Genomic DNA, 16469 nt, shown 5'->3' on the forward strand with positions numbered 1-16469 from the left:
AATTTTTTTACTTAATATGGAGGCCGTGCAGTTACGGCACGGGTAAAGTTCTAGTTTTCTTATGCGTTCGCGATTTTCCTTAAGGTTTTTTCGGAGTTGCCAAGCTCAAGTTGAGCATCCACTACATATGCTAGTAGTAGGTGTAGTAGAGTGTTTTATCCTGGAGATATCCTTCCTGTGAGGGTATAGCATCACTCTTGAGTGTAGCCGGGAGCTAATGTCTTAGGGGCAGCGTGTTGGACACGTGACTCATTCTGTTTTTCTAAACTTTTGCCTTGTTGCTGTTATGGAGATATGAAAAACTCGTCCGTTTCGTCAAATCGATCACTTTCAATTTAAAGGAACTAAGTATCAATAACTTTTGCTTATTTGATTTTTCTTTATTTTTGATTACTGCACCCAACAGTACATAGACTACAGTGCACAAGCATTCATGCATATTATTTGGAGTTGTTTTAAACAGAATAGAATCAATAAGGCCACCATTTGGGCATATTTTGCCCACATTGTTGTTGTTGCTGCAGTCACAAAGGAATTAACAGGGTTGCATCCACTGTCATTTTGAAAGAGTTAGTTGCACTTTCATGACTCTAATGGTTAGTGTAGGTGGCTGAATACGAGAGGAGACTTTTGAACAAATCCTTAATCTTGTAAATAGTTGTCCTTGTAGAGACTAGTGTCTTTTCAAACAATGTTTCAATCAACATTGAAACATTGTGATGCTTCAAAACACTGTGATGATTCAAAGGTTGCTCTTCAAAGAATTGACACATACTTATCCATGCATTATAAATACCCTATGATACTCGCTCATAACCTACATTTTTCATTTTGTAGTAGTCCCGCTCTGTTAACAGTAACTACTCTCCGCATAATTTGTTTTTCGTTCGCTCTCTCAGCGAGTCAGCGATATTTTAAAATCAAGAAAGAACAAAAATGGATTCCGAAAATAAGATTGCAGAAACCATGCGCTCCATTGAAAATATATTGCGACTCTTCTATGAAGACCAAAACTCAAGAAATTCTCCAACAGTAAGTAAAGAATCTTAATCCTACTCTTCTGGTTTCAACCTATTTTCTTTTTCTGAAATCACTCCATCAGAACCCTATTTCGATTCTAAGTTTTCTTGTTCTAATTCTTCCTGAACTATTCTGATTGCAAGCAATTTGATTTTATTCCTCTGAAACCCTTTTTTTTTTCTTTCTGTTTGTTTTCCAGTTAGATGAGGATAAACTTGGGTTTAAAAGGGTGATAAACAATATCGCCGAGCATGCTGTTCAGTCCCAACTAAAGGTATACATTCAATATTTCACCCCAACTCATGATCAAATATCTTAATTTCTTATCTAATTGGTTTAAAGGGTTTGAATTTTACTAATTTTTTCTTTTCTTCCGGTGATCAAAACAGACGTTTGAGGAGAAATATTTTAAATCTCCTCCTAAAATGTGTCCGAATTGTGGCAAAATGAAGAAAGCTGGAAGGAAGATGGTTATTGCAGTAGATGCAGCACGAAGGTTTGCGTATTTTGGAAAGCATCCTCAACAACCTTCGTCAGTTCGATTGGTTTCTGACTCTGTCAAGGATGACCATTCCGGCAATCAACAGAAGAGTGCAGCCACTGTTCCAAGATATCAATCTGGTCAGGAAACAGTGTATGCACTTGAAAGACAATCAAAGTGGGAGGATATTCCATATGCACAGGAGCAAAGATTGAGTCCAAGAATTACGAAGAAAAATGAGACTCGGCAGAGAATATCTTCCCCAAAGAAGAAGAAAGTTAGTCCATCTCGACAGAGATACAGTAATTCTTCATACGATGTCATACTGGCTCCAACATTGATGCGATTCGAGCCAGATATAGTAGAATCATATTCAGATTCCTCGAGTTGCTCTGAAAGTAGAAGCCGATCAAGGTCTACTTCACCTGCGAGGTCTGCAACTTCCTCAACTGGTTCGAATTCTCCTAGTAGATATCAAAGAACATCGTCGTGGGAGTCAACATATTCGACATATTCTGCTTCGTCATCTGGTTCCGCTGCTCCAAATACAAGCTACAACGAGTATTCTAGTGGCAACGGGAGGGAACCACATCCACGAGGCAGAACACTGGATCACCGTCGCCGTTCGCCAGATTATTCATGTAGTTCCAGTAGGTCCACTTCACATAGTAGATCACCAGATGAGGTCTACTCACATAGGAGGAATCGTGGTTCCAACGTTCATCCATCGAATCATTCCACTGACAAGGTGGGATGGTTTAGACGAATAAGGAACAAGCTTGGTGACCACCACCATCACCCCAGCCGTCATAATACTGGTGTTAAATCATCCAAGGAGGATGAAACTGTCCACACTCATCATCGTTCCGTTGCAAATCCTGTAAGTAACGGTAAACTCCACTGCCAAAGCGATGACCAGATGGTGAGAAAGAACAACAGAAGACAGGTCAAGAACGAGCCCAAACAACATGGACATGTCAGAAAGTTCTTTGGAGGTGTAGTTGGTCACTTCCTGGGCTCGAATAAATCTAAGCCGTCAACAGCTGGTAAAAGACGGTTAGAAAGAACAGTAACAGGTAAGGGAAATGTTGTTCGCAAGAAACTGCATTGGTGGCAGAAAATTCATAGACGAGGGTCATCTAATGTTGGAAAATCACGCGCCAAACTTGGAATGAAGACCAAGTATCCCAAGTCCAAGGGATATAAACATAACACTAAGATGAAGAAACTTCTGTAAGTACACAGGAAATGGTGCATTATGAGTATATCTGATTCTTAACCTGGGTTCCGTATTTGAATGTTCAATTTTAGTGTTTGTATTAGAGATTTTATGTAAATACATCATTTGTGGTTAGTATTTGGTACATTATGAGTATATCTGATTCTTAACTGATATTTTATTTTTTTGGTACTAATCAACTCATGGAAGAACCATGTAACTGCTGGTTAGGATTGATAAGAACTTATCTGCATCACTTTCTAACATCATTCATCTTAAATGTCATCTATTGCTTGATGAGTTCATCATACTGCAGAAGCATCATGACTTTGTTTCTGTTATATGTGACTTCTTGCAGGTTTAAGTTTCAGCCTGGGTGTCTTTAGTGAGTTGATGTATTTACTTGGTGTTTTGTTAAACAGAGAGTAAACCTGAATCCTTTAAGCAAGTGGTCAGTGCCTCAATGATAATAAAGGGAATCTTTGCTGATTCTTCATTTTGTTTTCATCAAGAACTTGGGGTCACCTTGTGTAATCATTAACAGGTTGGACTGGTCGTATATGATTCTCAAGTTCCAATCGGCGCTACTCCAGAATACATGGCTGGTTACTACATGGTACTTCTCTTTTCTCATTGCAACTAGACAATAACAGTGTTGCAACAGTGTTTGGCTGTAGCTTTTGGATGCTTATAATTTTTACATTTCGTTTGTATGCAGCTGCGAAGTGCAAGCTCCTTTTTACCATATATGGTCCTTGCTCCTCAAGAAAATCAAAGGGTGGTAGATATGGCGCAAGTACCACAACATTTTCCGTCGGTACTTTCTCAATTTTATTTTCATACTGATTCACTATTGACTAAAACTAAACGGAATGTAAGTCCAATTGAGCATACTTCTGAAGTTTGGACTTCAAATGCGTTTGATATTCCTTCACTTTATAAATTTCCAATGTTTAGTTCTGTAGAAAAAGGTAGTCTTCTTGGACTCTTCATGTTTCCTAGAACTTTTTGTATCATGTAGATCACATTGATAGATTAGGGTACACCATTCACTACAGAACCAAATGCTTTTAAAGCTAACATACATTAAAGCTCGCTGATTTGGTCATTGTACTTTGAAGTTGAAACATACATTAAATACTTTCACTTGTTAAACAACAAAGGAATACAATACCAGCATTCCAATGGTTAGTGTAAGAGAATAAATCAACCAACTTAACAAAACAACATCACGGCATCAACTAACTTTCTGCAGTAGACAGATCTTTATGATCCTACTGTTTTCTACTAAAAGCCAAACAAGTAAATCCTTTCTGAAAAGCACTTGCGAGAGAATTTGCAACCACTTGCACCTTTCTCATTGGCCAAATCTTTCAATCTATTTCTATAGTCTGTACACATTGATGATATTTCTATACTAGGAGACTTTTGTTGTTCAGATAGCAGCACTGAACATCCAACATCTCTGGTCCTTGCCCAGTGAATTACCCTGAAACCATTTCTGTGTCCTTCCAAAAGATGTTAATTTCTTTTAAACATCTGAACGTTCTTCAATCATTCCAATGTCTTCTCAGCTGAAATTCACAAACTTAAATCTGTTTCTGCCACGATGACAGTAGCTGAACTACCAAACTCTATCACATTACAGGATGAGATTGATGACTATAACTCGCAGTATGTGCACTTGGGGTTGCAGTTGTCAATAATATCTACTCCTTGACCTAGTTGCTTCTGACCATTTCGACTTTTGGTACGAATCCCAAAATTCCTGCCATTCCCTTCTGCTGCTGCTGCCACGTCTCTCATGCGGACTGCTGTTAGTATATGATTGTCTTGGACTACTGTAGCTTCCATTAGTTTTCTTCCGGGAGTTCCTGATTTCCTCTTCAAGATCATATCGCGAGCGCTGCAAACGAAAAACATTTAAATCATAAACGGCTTAAAAAGACGTGAAATTAAAAAGCTAATGAGGGTTATTCACTTAAAACTGTTTGCTGCCCTATGAGGTAGGATGAGCCAAACAGTAGAAGCCCAGCGTGGAGGTGTTATGTATTCTAAGGATATTGTGTTTAGTGCTTGTATACAAGGATTTGGTTTTCTTATTTGCTTACACGATTAAGTTGGTAAGCAAAATAAATCGAATTCTGCAAGCTGTACAACCTCTTACTTTACCCTAATTGGGACTTGCCACCTGACAACTTTACCAAGCACGCTAGACTCATGAAAGGATGAACACTTGGACAGGCAAATCCAAATTTGTAACACACGTAAAACATTTTATAATACAGTAGGTTTGTTTTTAAGCAACATCTATGATTTAAATCTCGTGATATTCCATCTGAGCATCTGACGGATGAGTCTTGACGGTGTGGCCAGGTGATATGGTCCGAGTTTCAGGTAGTTGGATAACAAGAATGGTCCTGAATTGTGTTATTCAAGAAGATATAATCAATTGAAGTATCCTCATACTGCTGTACCAGCAACTACGGTGTTATGCAAGTATAAGATGTTATGCCTTAAGGAAATATGGTAACAAAAATAAAAAGAATCAAGATTCAATCGAAGCTGCAGACCTTAGCTGGGTCAGAAAGTATTGCATAAGCCTCTCCAATTAATTTGAAGAGTTTGTCAGCTTCCTTGTAAACCTCTTCAGCAGTTTCCTTCCACAACCCATCATCTCCGTTATCAGTTCGTGCTAAGAACTGGCCAGCCTATATGAATACCATAATTGTTAGAACAAAATATTGACAAACCTGTAGATGCTTTAACAGGAAGGGAAAGATTCATCATACCTTGTCTGGATGATATCTAAGTGCTGCTTTTCTGTAAGCCTTCTTTATATCTGAAGCATCGCCTGATGGTTCAATTCCTCTGCAGTCAGATTGAAATGACAAAAGATTTTAGAAAAAATGGCATCGAAGGCATTCAGCGATTAGCAGAAGGGAAAAACTGTAAGTAGTGGAAAAAACACTAGAAGAGATACAAGAAGTCCAGATCCTGAACACTTACTAAAAAATACTTAAAGCACTATAGTTAACATATAGATTTTAAATGCCATCAAATTTACATTCAAACAATTTTCAATGCCATCAAATTTACATTCAAACAATCATATCAGTTCTATGGATGACCACTATCCAAGGAAACCTCTCACGCAACCTTGACTCTTCCCGTCTTTCACTCATGTGGTCAGGATGAAACTATTTAGTAACTCTTACATTACTAAAAATATAGTTCTATATCATATTCTCAGTTTAAGTAAAACCTTGCATAGTAAGTCATCCACTTTTGGCTTGCTTCTATCAAATGGCCCCTACCAACTTATCATCTCTTTTAGTTCAGCAAGAGAAAGAAAAACTGAAAGCGTTCTTGTGCTATGGCTAAATATGTATGGACGTTAGTAGTACTGTTACTACAATAGCTTACAAAAATGTTATGGATTTCATATTACAAGGAGAAAAATAAGTGCACATGTTTTTATTTATATGGTAACTGAATAAATAATATATTTAGACAACAGTAACCCCATCAGATGCTAGTCCCTCTGACAACATTAATTTTATCAAGCTCTCCTTGTTGCAACCCCTTCCAGGAGTAAGATAGAAGAAGGATACTGAACAAGAAGCAAGACTGGTATTTTTATAACACACATGCAAATCTAGTATCACAGAACATGATTTTAAAAATCTCCTCCTGATGTACCTTTGTGTTTGGCAGCATCTAGTAGGATTAACCATGGCGAGAGCATCTATCAGCACCATGTTTATGGCAGGTAAAAGATCTATTTTAATGGTAAATCATGTTCACATAAAGAAATAAGGTATTGCCTATATCAAGTGATTCTTAATTGAGTTAGAGAAATCCACTCAATCACTATATTATGTCCCTCGCAAGTACTTAGCGAGGAAGGGATATCCTATGGCACAAATACATATGATATGTAGAATACGAAAGACAACCCTAGGTACATGAACATATAATTAAAGTGATTGTTCTTCTTGCACAAACAGAACTGGACTCTAGTGCGATATTTTTCTATGTTTTATTTGCAAGCATTGTTTGTTAATGTGACGGGTCAAATCATGAAACAAGGTTCATTATGTGAAGAAACTTACAAGATAAGATACATATTCAAAGGTATTTCCTTTCTGGCTTCTTCCTCCATGGTGGAAAGTCGTGAACGTGCTTGTCTTAAATCATTCGGAACACTGGTCTGTCTACCTAGTTTTCCAGCTTGATTAGCCTTATCCTCGGCTTGCTTTTCAAGAAGAGGTATAAGTCTATGAAGATCAGTAGCTGCTTTTCCGTAGTCCCTGATCATCTCATGTAATGTAGCTCTTCTCGAGATTGCCTGCAAAATATACAGATAGTTCAAACATAAAGATTGAGAAGTAGGTAAATCGAGAAATCTTGAGAGGATTCCTGTGAATCTATCTAGTCGAATTAGGATTCTTAATTTACCAAAAAGAAAGAAGATACAAAATAAAAGATAAAAAATAAAAAAATATTATCTATTAACTACCCTGGAATCTAGGTGCTCTAAGATCAAAACTAAGTAACTGATCCATCAATTCTACAAAGAAAACAAACTGCCTGTTAGATGATCAAAGTTGGCATATATTATATTAGTTTACATAGTTTCAAAGAATTAGCACGCAAACGAAGCACAACGACTGCACACACATAACCACAAGACTATTCCCCAATATGAATATATTTCCATTTAAGGACAACTGACCAAATGCATATACACTTACCTTCGGATAATTTCCATCAAGAGCTATAGCTAAGCTGCAATCAGCAATGGCATCCGTTATCTGGCCTATAGCTTGGTATGCAGCAGCACGGTTGCAAAAGCATATCGCAGCAAAAGGGCGTGACTCAACATTGGATGATACCGCAGCAGTATAGTGCTCGACTGCTTCAGAATATTTTCCTGATTGGAAAGCTTCATTCCCAGCAGCCTGCGGAAAAAAATATAATCATATAGATAACCAAGAAACTTCACATGTTTTTCATTGTAAGGTCTAGAATGCGGAATATGCGTAAATAGTGTAAACGCCAAAACTTATAAATACGAAGAGTATACTCTTACGAAAGAAACACATAATTCCAAATTGGCCAGCACCTAACAGATAGATCAAACAGATATCGATGTTGAGATCATATCTTTGATCAGTAATAACGAGAGCATCTTGAGTTGAGATGATGGAAGGTTAGCGAACATACCTTGTGGCGCAATAGCTCGCGTACGGTTACCGATAATGATGCTGATGATTTCAGATTATTGACCTCATTCCTGGATAGTTTAAAGAAGATTTAAGAAGTATGTAAGTGACGAGAAAGAAAGAAGAGACGTGGGAAATCAGACTATCCAGTCATAAGCTAATGAACAAAGTTACAATATGAAATGAAAAAGCAATCTTACTTTTCTGCCACAAGTCCTGCCTGCTCAATTTTATCAAGAAATCCAACAGCCTCCTCCAGCCTCCCAAGGTAAAAATAAGATTTAGAAATCAGGGACCAGCACCATGCACGAGAATTCTTTAAGCTTACATGGGCATTCGAGTTATCCGACTGGCCATCAGCATTAGACAACAAAGAACCCAGAGACTGCTCACACAGCTGAAGCACCTCTTCATACCTTCGCAGCTATTTAATCAATGATGAAATGCCAATGAAAGTTAGAGCAGATTAAGTAAACTGATTGAGGGGTCACACGAATCCAACTATTCGAAGAATCATATTGAATAAGCATAACAGAGTTGTAGTAAAATATTGCTGAATAAGCACCACAGATTTGCAAAAGCTAAATAAACAAGCACACACCATGAAGAGCGTCTCCGCCTTGATTTCAGCCAGTTTCTCGGAGTTTGGACATATCAATTCAGCCTGAGTAACCATGGTGAGTGCCTTTTCTGCATCACCAAATTTCCTCTGCTGCAAAACTTCAACACAATGATTGATGTATCCAGCAACTTTCTGCAATACATAGAATAACCTCAAAAAATCAGACAATGTGCCAACAAACATGTTAATGGAGTTCACTAATACCAGAAAGAAGTAAAACAGATCAAACGTTAAAACTCTAAACTGACTGCAGAACACACACAAACAGAATCGCGCTAGACAAGTTCACTTATTTTACTTTTATTAATTTATTTTTAATGCAAACTCCTAAAGAGAAATTTGTTAGGAAAGAATTAGGGAAACAGAAGGAAGAGGGACAACTTTACTGATTTGAAATGCTTTTAACATTAAGAAGTAAACACAAAAAATCACCGCTTCAGAAAAGGAAAGTAGGGTTCCGTATCCCGATAATTAACTTAGTAATCCTATAAACTTGGTTATAGTATAATGTTGATAGTTGCATAGTAGAGAACTGACAAGTTTCAAATTTCCATCTCTAATTATATCATGCAGGGGAATCGTTATATCAGAACGTGCTTTTAGCTTCCACATAAACACTTCCAAATAACATGACTAAACGTCAAACAAAGACTTCAAGAATGATGAATGAATAATTGTATGAAAACATGGATGCAACAAAATCCCATTTTACCTGAGCTCTATGTAGTCCATCAGAAGCTTCAATAACAACTTTTCTGTCCAAGCATACCCCTCCTGACTGAGCACAACTCCTAAAATATCTCAATGCGTCTTCGACTTCCCCCAGCGCTAGATGACAACTGCAAAGTACAATGAACAGTTGGAGTAGATTTTGCAGCATGCACAATTGTTAAGATATTTCGTATAACAAATGTATAGAACAGACCATCCTAATAACTAGTGGAGCCAGTTATCCAGAAATGATGTTGCTACTTTATCCTTACAAGTATTATAAAAGAGAACTTTCAGTAAAATTATACTCAAATAGAGACATCCCCGTATCGTCAGTCAGAACATGTTAAAATTGATGCAAACACCTCAAAGGTTTCCGTCTCTGCAAACATTTCCCCTTTTTTCTAATGATAAATATACATGAGGGACGGATGAAAATGATAACATCTTAATCATGTCCATCCTAAAACGTATATCATTCATTCATGATGAATGCATTCAATATTTTCAAACAAAACTCAGAATAATTTACTTTAAACTTCCTAACTAACCCGCATATACGTTAGAAGCTTTCACACATTCACCGTAATAACATACTCCAAAGATAAAAAGAATGCAGATGCAGAAACGGCATGCTGTGACCTTTCAATAAATAAATTGTCAACAATCTATACGATTATATTCTGTGCCCTAAATAAATTGTTAGTCAGCCTCGGTTGGTAAATCACGAGATGAGAATAACCAAGTGAAGCACTTACTTAGCAGCTCTGAGTTGAGCCTTGTAAAAGTTAGGATCTAAGGCCATAGCTTCTTTGCAGTCTCCTAGTGCCTCTCTCATTCTCCCGAGGGTCATCCTTGCTGCTGCACGGTTGCTATAGCACAAGACCAAAGCCTTCAAGCAGCTTTTGGAAGCTTCGTTTCGTGAAACACAATTTAACCCACGTGTATAATAGCCCTCAGCTCTAGACAGATTTCCCTTTGCATAAGCTTGGTTTCCCCTGATTTAAATAATATCAACCAGTGTTAAAATTGAGAGTCAAACTTTGATGTTCGAAATAACATACAAGAATGCAGACCAACGGTATCAAACTACAAATGAATTCTAAAGATAACCGGAAAGCGAAATCTCTTAAAATTATATCAAACAAATGGTTGGGGAGAATAAAAAGGTATTAACTACACCTGACTCGCCACTTTTCACATGCTTCCAGCACAGTGTCTGTCACAGCAGCTACAGTGTTGGTCACTTCCTTCACCTTTGGTTCTTTATCTGTTTCTAACCGATTGTTTCCTTTGCTTTCAGGGACAGGTAAATCTTCTGTCTTATCACATCCAGGGACTGATTGTGATGAACTACCAGCAAAAGGAAACAAGGGTGTGTTAGGAGATGCCAAGTGAATTTTGGCATTAGGATGTGAACCTTGTCCAACTTTCCTTCGATCTTTCTTTCTGGAGTGACGAGCTGGACCAGATAAACTCCCTTGAGGAGAGGGGGACGCCCCAAACGTAAAGCTAGGGTAACTAACATTGTCTGAACCTGAAGCAAAGCAAAACTGTGAGCTTGTATCATGAGCTTTCTCCCCCATATTTGACCCAATATTAGCTTCAATTTTTCTTGTCGCATTAACATCGATGTCTGTGTCCAATTTTACGCCTGTGAATTTCAGATATTCAGCTTTGTCTCCAGAAACAAATCCCTCTGTCACATTACTGGCACCATCACATCTCTCAGATTTTTGAGATCTACCATCATTTAGTTCTCCTTGTTTCAGTTCATCAGTGTTAATATTCAGTTTGCATGTGGCATTTACAGACACTGAAGGGTGTGCATCAGTTGATGCTGATTGTGGGTCAAAGTGGAAGAATTCACCTGATGAAATAGAAGCTTCTTTTGGAGGCTGATCGTCTGCTAATGTTTCCTGGTAAGGGGAAAAATCCATTGGTGAACAAGATCCAGGAGAGTCTGGTTTTTCCTGGGAATAACTTTCGCTTGAGAATTTGTCTTTCCTAACCCACTGGTAAACTGGGGTATTTGGCTTCAGCTTTCCTTTCCTTTTCTTTAGCTTGTCTTTTGCTGATTTTTGAGCAGTGAAATCCAACTTCTTGTTAAACGAAGAGGCAAGGTCCCCAATAGAAGAACCTGAGCTATCCAGCTTTGGTGCTCTGAATTGGGGAGTTTTAAATCCATCTTGTGAGCTTGTAAATATAAAATTTGCTTTCTTTTCAGCTCCACTCTTTAAAGGTACTTCAAAACTACTCCCAGCGGATTGGAATAACCCAGGGGTTCCCGATGAAACATGGGGAAATGAGCCCGCAAAAGAGCACGAGTTATCCTGCTTAGGTTCCCTAAAGGAGGATGTATGTGATTCATTTTCTGGGCATGAAGAACCACCATTCACATTCTTTTGGGATTTCTCCATCGAAGGCACTTCAAAAGTACTTCCAACTGACCGAAATTTAGAAGCCTCGCTGTGAGGACCCGATCCTACACCTGAACTTTTACCCTGTAATCCTTGGAAGCCAAGATCAGCTTCTTTAGTCTTCTCCTTGCCCCCAGCATTCCCGCAATCATCTATGTTCAATTTCTTCATGTCATCTGGCAGCTTCGAGCTTTGGCAAAAAGCATCAGATATCCCGCTACATTTCTTTAAGCTGAATGAGTTTTTTCCACTAACTTCAACGCTATCGATGTTCAACTTTCTCAAACCATTTGACACCGTATCTTCATCTAACCCTGCACCCTTTTTACTGCCGCTTCCAAATACAAAAACATTCTTTATGGGTACATCACTTACACCCAAATTTACTCCACTTACATTCGTTTCACTACCAAGGTTCAACCTGGTCATGTCATCCGGAAGAGATTTATCTATTTGCTCACTTAAACCAGTTGTTTTCAAATTAGAGCCTGGGTTTCTCAAATTGGTAGTACCTGATACAAATGAACCATCTGCATGCTTAACAGGATCCTTACCCAAATTCAAATTTACCTTCTCCTTTGTTTCTCTTCCAAGGTTCAAATTCCTCATCTCGTTTCCTATACTTTCACCTAAACTACTCTTCTGAGCAGAATTTGATGCAAAGGGATTCCAACTAACCCATTGATCAGTTAAAGTATCTGAAGACGGCGTAGGAAAACCAGAATCTTTTTTAACCCACCTCGTACCCATATGTTTTCTGACCTTAACAAGTCTAGGTTTTGAAAGACCAGAAGAAGTATCCATTAATGGTTTCTCAGAACCGATAGTACGAGATACAGAAGAAACAGGTGAGGTAAAACTAGGATCAAAAAAAGGTCCTTCATTTAAATTTCTGTTTAATGATTGGTTTTCTTTAGAGAAGAAATTAAAATTATTGGTAGAAATACCATTAAAATCAAAATCAAAGGATTTAGAAGAAGCAGAAGAAGAAGGGATCTCACCTTTACTAGGGTTAGGGTTTTGTTTAGATTGCATTTGTGGAGTACTTCTGAAATCTACCAATGTCGGAGACATAATAACATCACAAAATCAAAATCAAAAAAATCAGATGAAACGGAGATTTGATTACTCGGGTTGAAGAACTTTGGAGTAGAAGGGCGATTCTCTGTTGCTAGCCGGTTCTTGTTACTGGGTTTAGGTTCAATATTTTTCCTTTTTTTTGAACCAGGAAAAGGAAAGAGTGAGAAACAAAGCAAAATATGAAGTATCAGCAGAAGAAGAGGAAAGCAAAAGGGTTTCTCTTTTTCACTCTCTTTTTTTTTTTTTTTGGCTCTTGCAATTTTTTTGAAATAAAACAAAAAAATCACTCCTTTCAGGTAAATAGTCTTCAAAATTGGTTCACGTTTCGTGTAATTTACCCATTACCCACTACTATGGGGGTTTTAGTTTTGCCCCCTAAAACAATCAGGGATCTGACATAACTCCTTAATTATTAAATAATACTCTCATTCATCCCGAAAAAGCTTGTCTTTTAATATTTTGTGCAATATTTGATTTTTGCCCTTATATGTGATAAAAATTGGAAAAAAGTTAAATTAGATGACTAGCTAATGCCTTTTTTGGGAAGCAACCACTGAGTAGAACCTACCGTATCTACGTTTCTAGAGAATGAGGATGATGGTAACCGAAAAGGAAAGGAAAATACAGGAAAACCTTTCCACCAGATCTACCTTGATTCATGTGTGATGTTTCGGTGTCAAGTAGTAGTGTTGATCATAGGTATTATGGACCTTCATTTTGTTTTCAAGTAACATAAAAAGTTAATGTCCGCTTTGCAAGACTATTGATCCTTGGAACATCATCTTCTTAAACTCATCAAGCGAAATCAAACCATCACCATCACAGGCAAAATTCTTAATAATCTTCTTACAATCAGAAATCGACGACGATTCATCACCTAAAGTTTTCAAAAGCTTTCGAAGCTCATTAATTGAAGGAGTCATGTTGTTTGTTTTCTTTTACTTCGATAGAAAAGACAGAAAACCCATGCTTGTTTGGTACGAAGAAGACGAAAGAGAAACAAATTTTAAAGAGAGGAAAAATCAACTTTGAAATATAAAAAACTTTTAATGTGGTGGTATGGTGATATGTATGGTTTATTATTTATAGACAGAAAGGAAGCATATAGAGGAAACCGAGAATTATTATTTTTTTGATTGGTTTAAGGAAACCGAGTTTTAATGGGAGAAGAAATAAATTTAATACGTTTGCTTACAATCCAGTATTTCTAAATATATACATGTCTATATAATCGGTCTTGTCCGGTTAGTCCATGGAACGCTATTGCAGTCATGCTCATGAGTTTTGCGTGTAGCCTTGTTTTTGGATAATCAGTCTTGCCCGATCAGTCTATGGAACACTCATGTTCATGAGTCTTATCTGTAGCCTTTTTTTTTCTTTTAACAACTCCTAAATCTGCAAATCTCTAAATGGATGATAATTTTATGTAGTGCGGTGTTGCTCTTTAATTTTTGTTACTTCCGAACCAATACTGAGTGGACAAACTTCCAATAAATTGGAAATGAGAACAAAGATAAAAGTCAGGTTATGGAATGAGTACCCATATTTTTACTAATGAGTAACTAGTCTTACCTTTACTATAAATTAACTAGTTAAATTTTTAAGTAAATAGAAAATTACTTGAAAACAAAACGAAGGTTCGTATATAATGCCTACGATCAACATTACTACTTGACACTGAAATGACACACATAGATCAAGGTAGGTCCGGTGGGAAGGTTTTCATGTACTTTCCTTTCCTTTTCGGTTACCATCATCCTCATTCTTTGGAAACGTATATATGGTAGGTTCTACTCAGTGGTTGATTCCTGAAGTCATTACCTAGTCATCTTATTTAAAAAAATATCCAATTTTTACCACATAAGGGCAAACATTAAATATTGTACAAAATACTAAAACACTCGGTTTTTCAGGGATGAATGAAAGTATTATTTAATGATTAAGGAGTTATGTCAAACCCCTAATTCTTATAGGGGCAAAACTAAAAACCCCAATAGTATTGGGTAATGCGTAAATTACACGAAATGTGAACCAAGACTATTTACTTGAAAGGAGAGATTTTATTTTATTTCAAAACAAAAAAAATTGCAAGAGAAAAAAAGAGTGAGAAAGAGAAACCCTTTGTTTTCCTTTTCTTCTACCAGTACTTAGTTTGCTTTGCTCCTCACTCTTTCCTTTTCCTGGTTCAAGAAAAGGAAAACTTATTGAACCTAAACCCAGTAACAAGAACCGACTAGCAACATACAATCGACCTTTCTACTTGCTTCTAGTCTACTTGATGGTGTGTTAGACCTGATCGGAAGAAAAGTCTTGCTTGACTAAAAATTTGATGTTGAATGGAAACGAGTAATCTCTTATAGAAAACTGTTGAAAACATCCCATGTGAACTCTCCAAATGATGTTAAGCATCTTACGAACATTCTTAATCATTATGAGGATGTTTTGATGAAGTTTCAGTCTCTACTCGACGATATTTCCTCTGCATGAAAAACAAGTAAAAGACAATAAAAATAAGATTAGATTCTTATTTAGAGAAAATAGACATCAATAGTTTGATTTACTTCATTTATTGTATAAGGTCTATTTTGAATAAAACTATCATTATTATTATGAATAAAATTATTTCTTTATAATTTTTGTGTGATAGTTACCGATTACATAACCTGTGAATGAATGTTTATATTTTCGTTGTGCGTTTTCGGTTTATGAGATGTCTGATTTCGGTTTTCATTAATCTTAATATTCGATCTCATATGATGTATCCCTTGTGATTTGTATGGCTTTTTTATTTAGGGGGATTGAGTTTTAGCCCATGTTGGTAGGCTTTATCAAAGGATCATAAGGTGTTCTGATTGAAACTCATATGTGAAAAGTCATAATATGTTGAATCAATTTGTGTTTTCATGAGTTGTGTTTAGCATAACATATGTGTTTCGGGTTTTAAACTTTTGTTATTGACACGCATTAGTTAGAATCGATTCAGCCTTTCTCTGTTAAAGGTTGATGATGGTGTTGTTCTTTTGTTCTTGCGAGAGGATGACAACACACTGGGGGAAAGTTCTTATTTGAACTTGCACTTAATGATATATTTTTCTGGGGAGAATAGGCTGCGGAATTTGAGGTAACGAATTTGTTAGGTAATCATTTTCCTGTATAAGAAAAGCATGTTTGTATTGCATATATTTTTCTTTTGCTTAACAAAATTTCGGTACAATTGATATGTTCCATTATGTGTGTATGGATTGTTTATGTGATTCAATTGTTTCCTGTTAAGAAAAACTGTGTCAATTTATTTGGTTTATTGTTTGGTATCTTCTTTATTGTTGTATCAAGTGTTTTTTTAATTAACGAAATTCGGTGCAATTGCGGAGTTATAATGTGTATGTTTGTTTCAATTGCTTCCGGTTAAGAAAGTAATTGTGCAAGTCAATTTATTTTGGTTTGTATCTATCCTTCGTGGCTTAAAAAAAATACGGGATCATTTGTTTAGTCCAATTGATTCTGGAAAGGAGAAACTAAGTCAATTCTGATCTTAGTTAAGATTTATCAAATTGGAGGATTCGGTTATTCAAGTCTAATCGAATGCCTTGACAATAAAAACTAGTTAACTAACCTAGTGTTTGTCTTGTCTAAAGGGAAAGGTCTAAGTTATTGTCTGAATAATTAGAGCCTGATGAGAAAAATAAAA

General features: G+C 36.7%; 2 protein-coding genes across 4 annotated transcripts; one reads left to right on the top strand and one right to left on the bottom strand.

Moving 5' to 3' along the window:
* Window positions 1–845: 845 nt before the first annotated feature.
* Window positions 846–10709, top strand: LOC113323813 (protein KOKOPELLI-like). Of its 3 annotated transcripts, XM_026572160.1 has the most exons (9): window positions 846–1032; window positions 1220–1294; window positions 1410–2734; window positions 3079–3171; window positions 3265–3336; window positions 3439–3533; window positions 6288–6353; window positions 6438–6492; window positions 10585–10708. In XM_026572160.1, exons 1-4 carry the CDS (start codon window positions 937–939, stop codon window positions 3104–3106), a joined length of 1524 nt encoding a protein of 507 aa, XP_026427945.1. In that variant the 5' UTR covers window positions 846–936; the 3' UTR covers window positions 3107–3171; window positions 3265–3336; window positions 3439–3533; window positions 6288–6353; window positions 6438–6492; window positions 10585–10708. The 3 variants fall into 3 exon arrangements, with proteins under 3 accessions (XP_026427945.1, XP_026427946.1, XP_026427947.1); XM_026572161.1 differs by lacking the exons at window positions 6288–6353; window positions 6438–6492 and having other exon boundaries at window positions 3439–3537; window positions 10585–10709; XM_026572162.1 differs by lacking the exons at window positions 6288–6353; window positions 6438–6492; window positions 10585–10708 and adding an exon at window positions 5097–5279 and having other exon boundaries at window positions 3439–3537.
* Window positions 3774–13036, bottom strand: LOC113323812. The gene is made up of 11 exons (XM_026572159.1): window positions 10464–13036; window positions 10040–10279; window positions 9283–9409; window positions 8550–8702; window positions 8149–8372; window positions 7950–8019; window positions 7478–7684; window positions 6836–7071; window positions 5513–5591; window positions 5294–5431; window positions 3774–4626 (listed from the first exon to the last, which is right to left on the bottom strand). Exons 1-11 carry the CDS (start codon window positions 12773–12775, stop codon window positions 4420–4422), a joined length of 3993 nt encoding a protein of 1330 aa, XP_026427944.1. The 5' UTR covers window positions 12776–13036; the 3' UTR covers window positions 3774–4419.
* Window positions 13037–16469: the final 3433 nt, after the last annotated feature.

This window comes from Papaver somniferum, chromosome 11, assembly GCF_003573695.1.
Source record: "Papaver somniferum cultivar HN1 chromosome 11, ASM357369v1, whole genome shotgun sequence".
Classification (NCBI taxonomy): domain Eukaryota; kingdom Viridiplantae; phylum Streptophyta; class Magnoliopsida; order Ranunculales; family Papaveraceae; genus Papaver; species Papaver somniferum.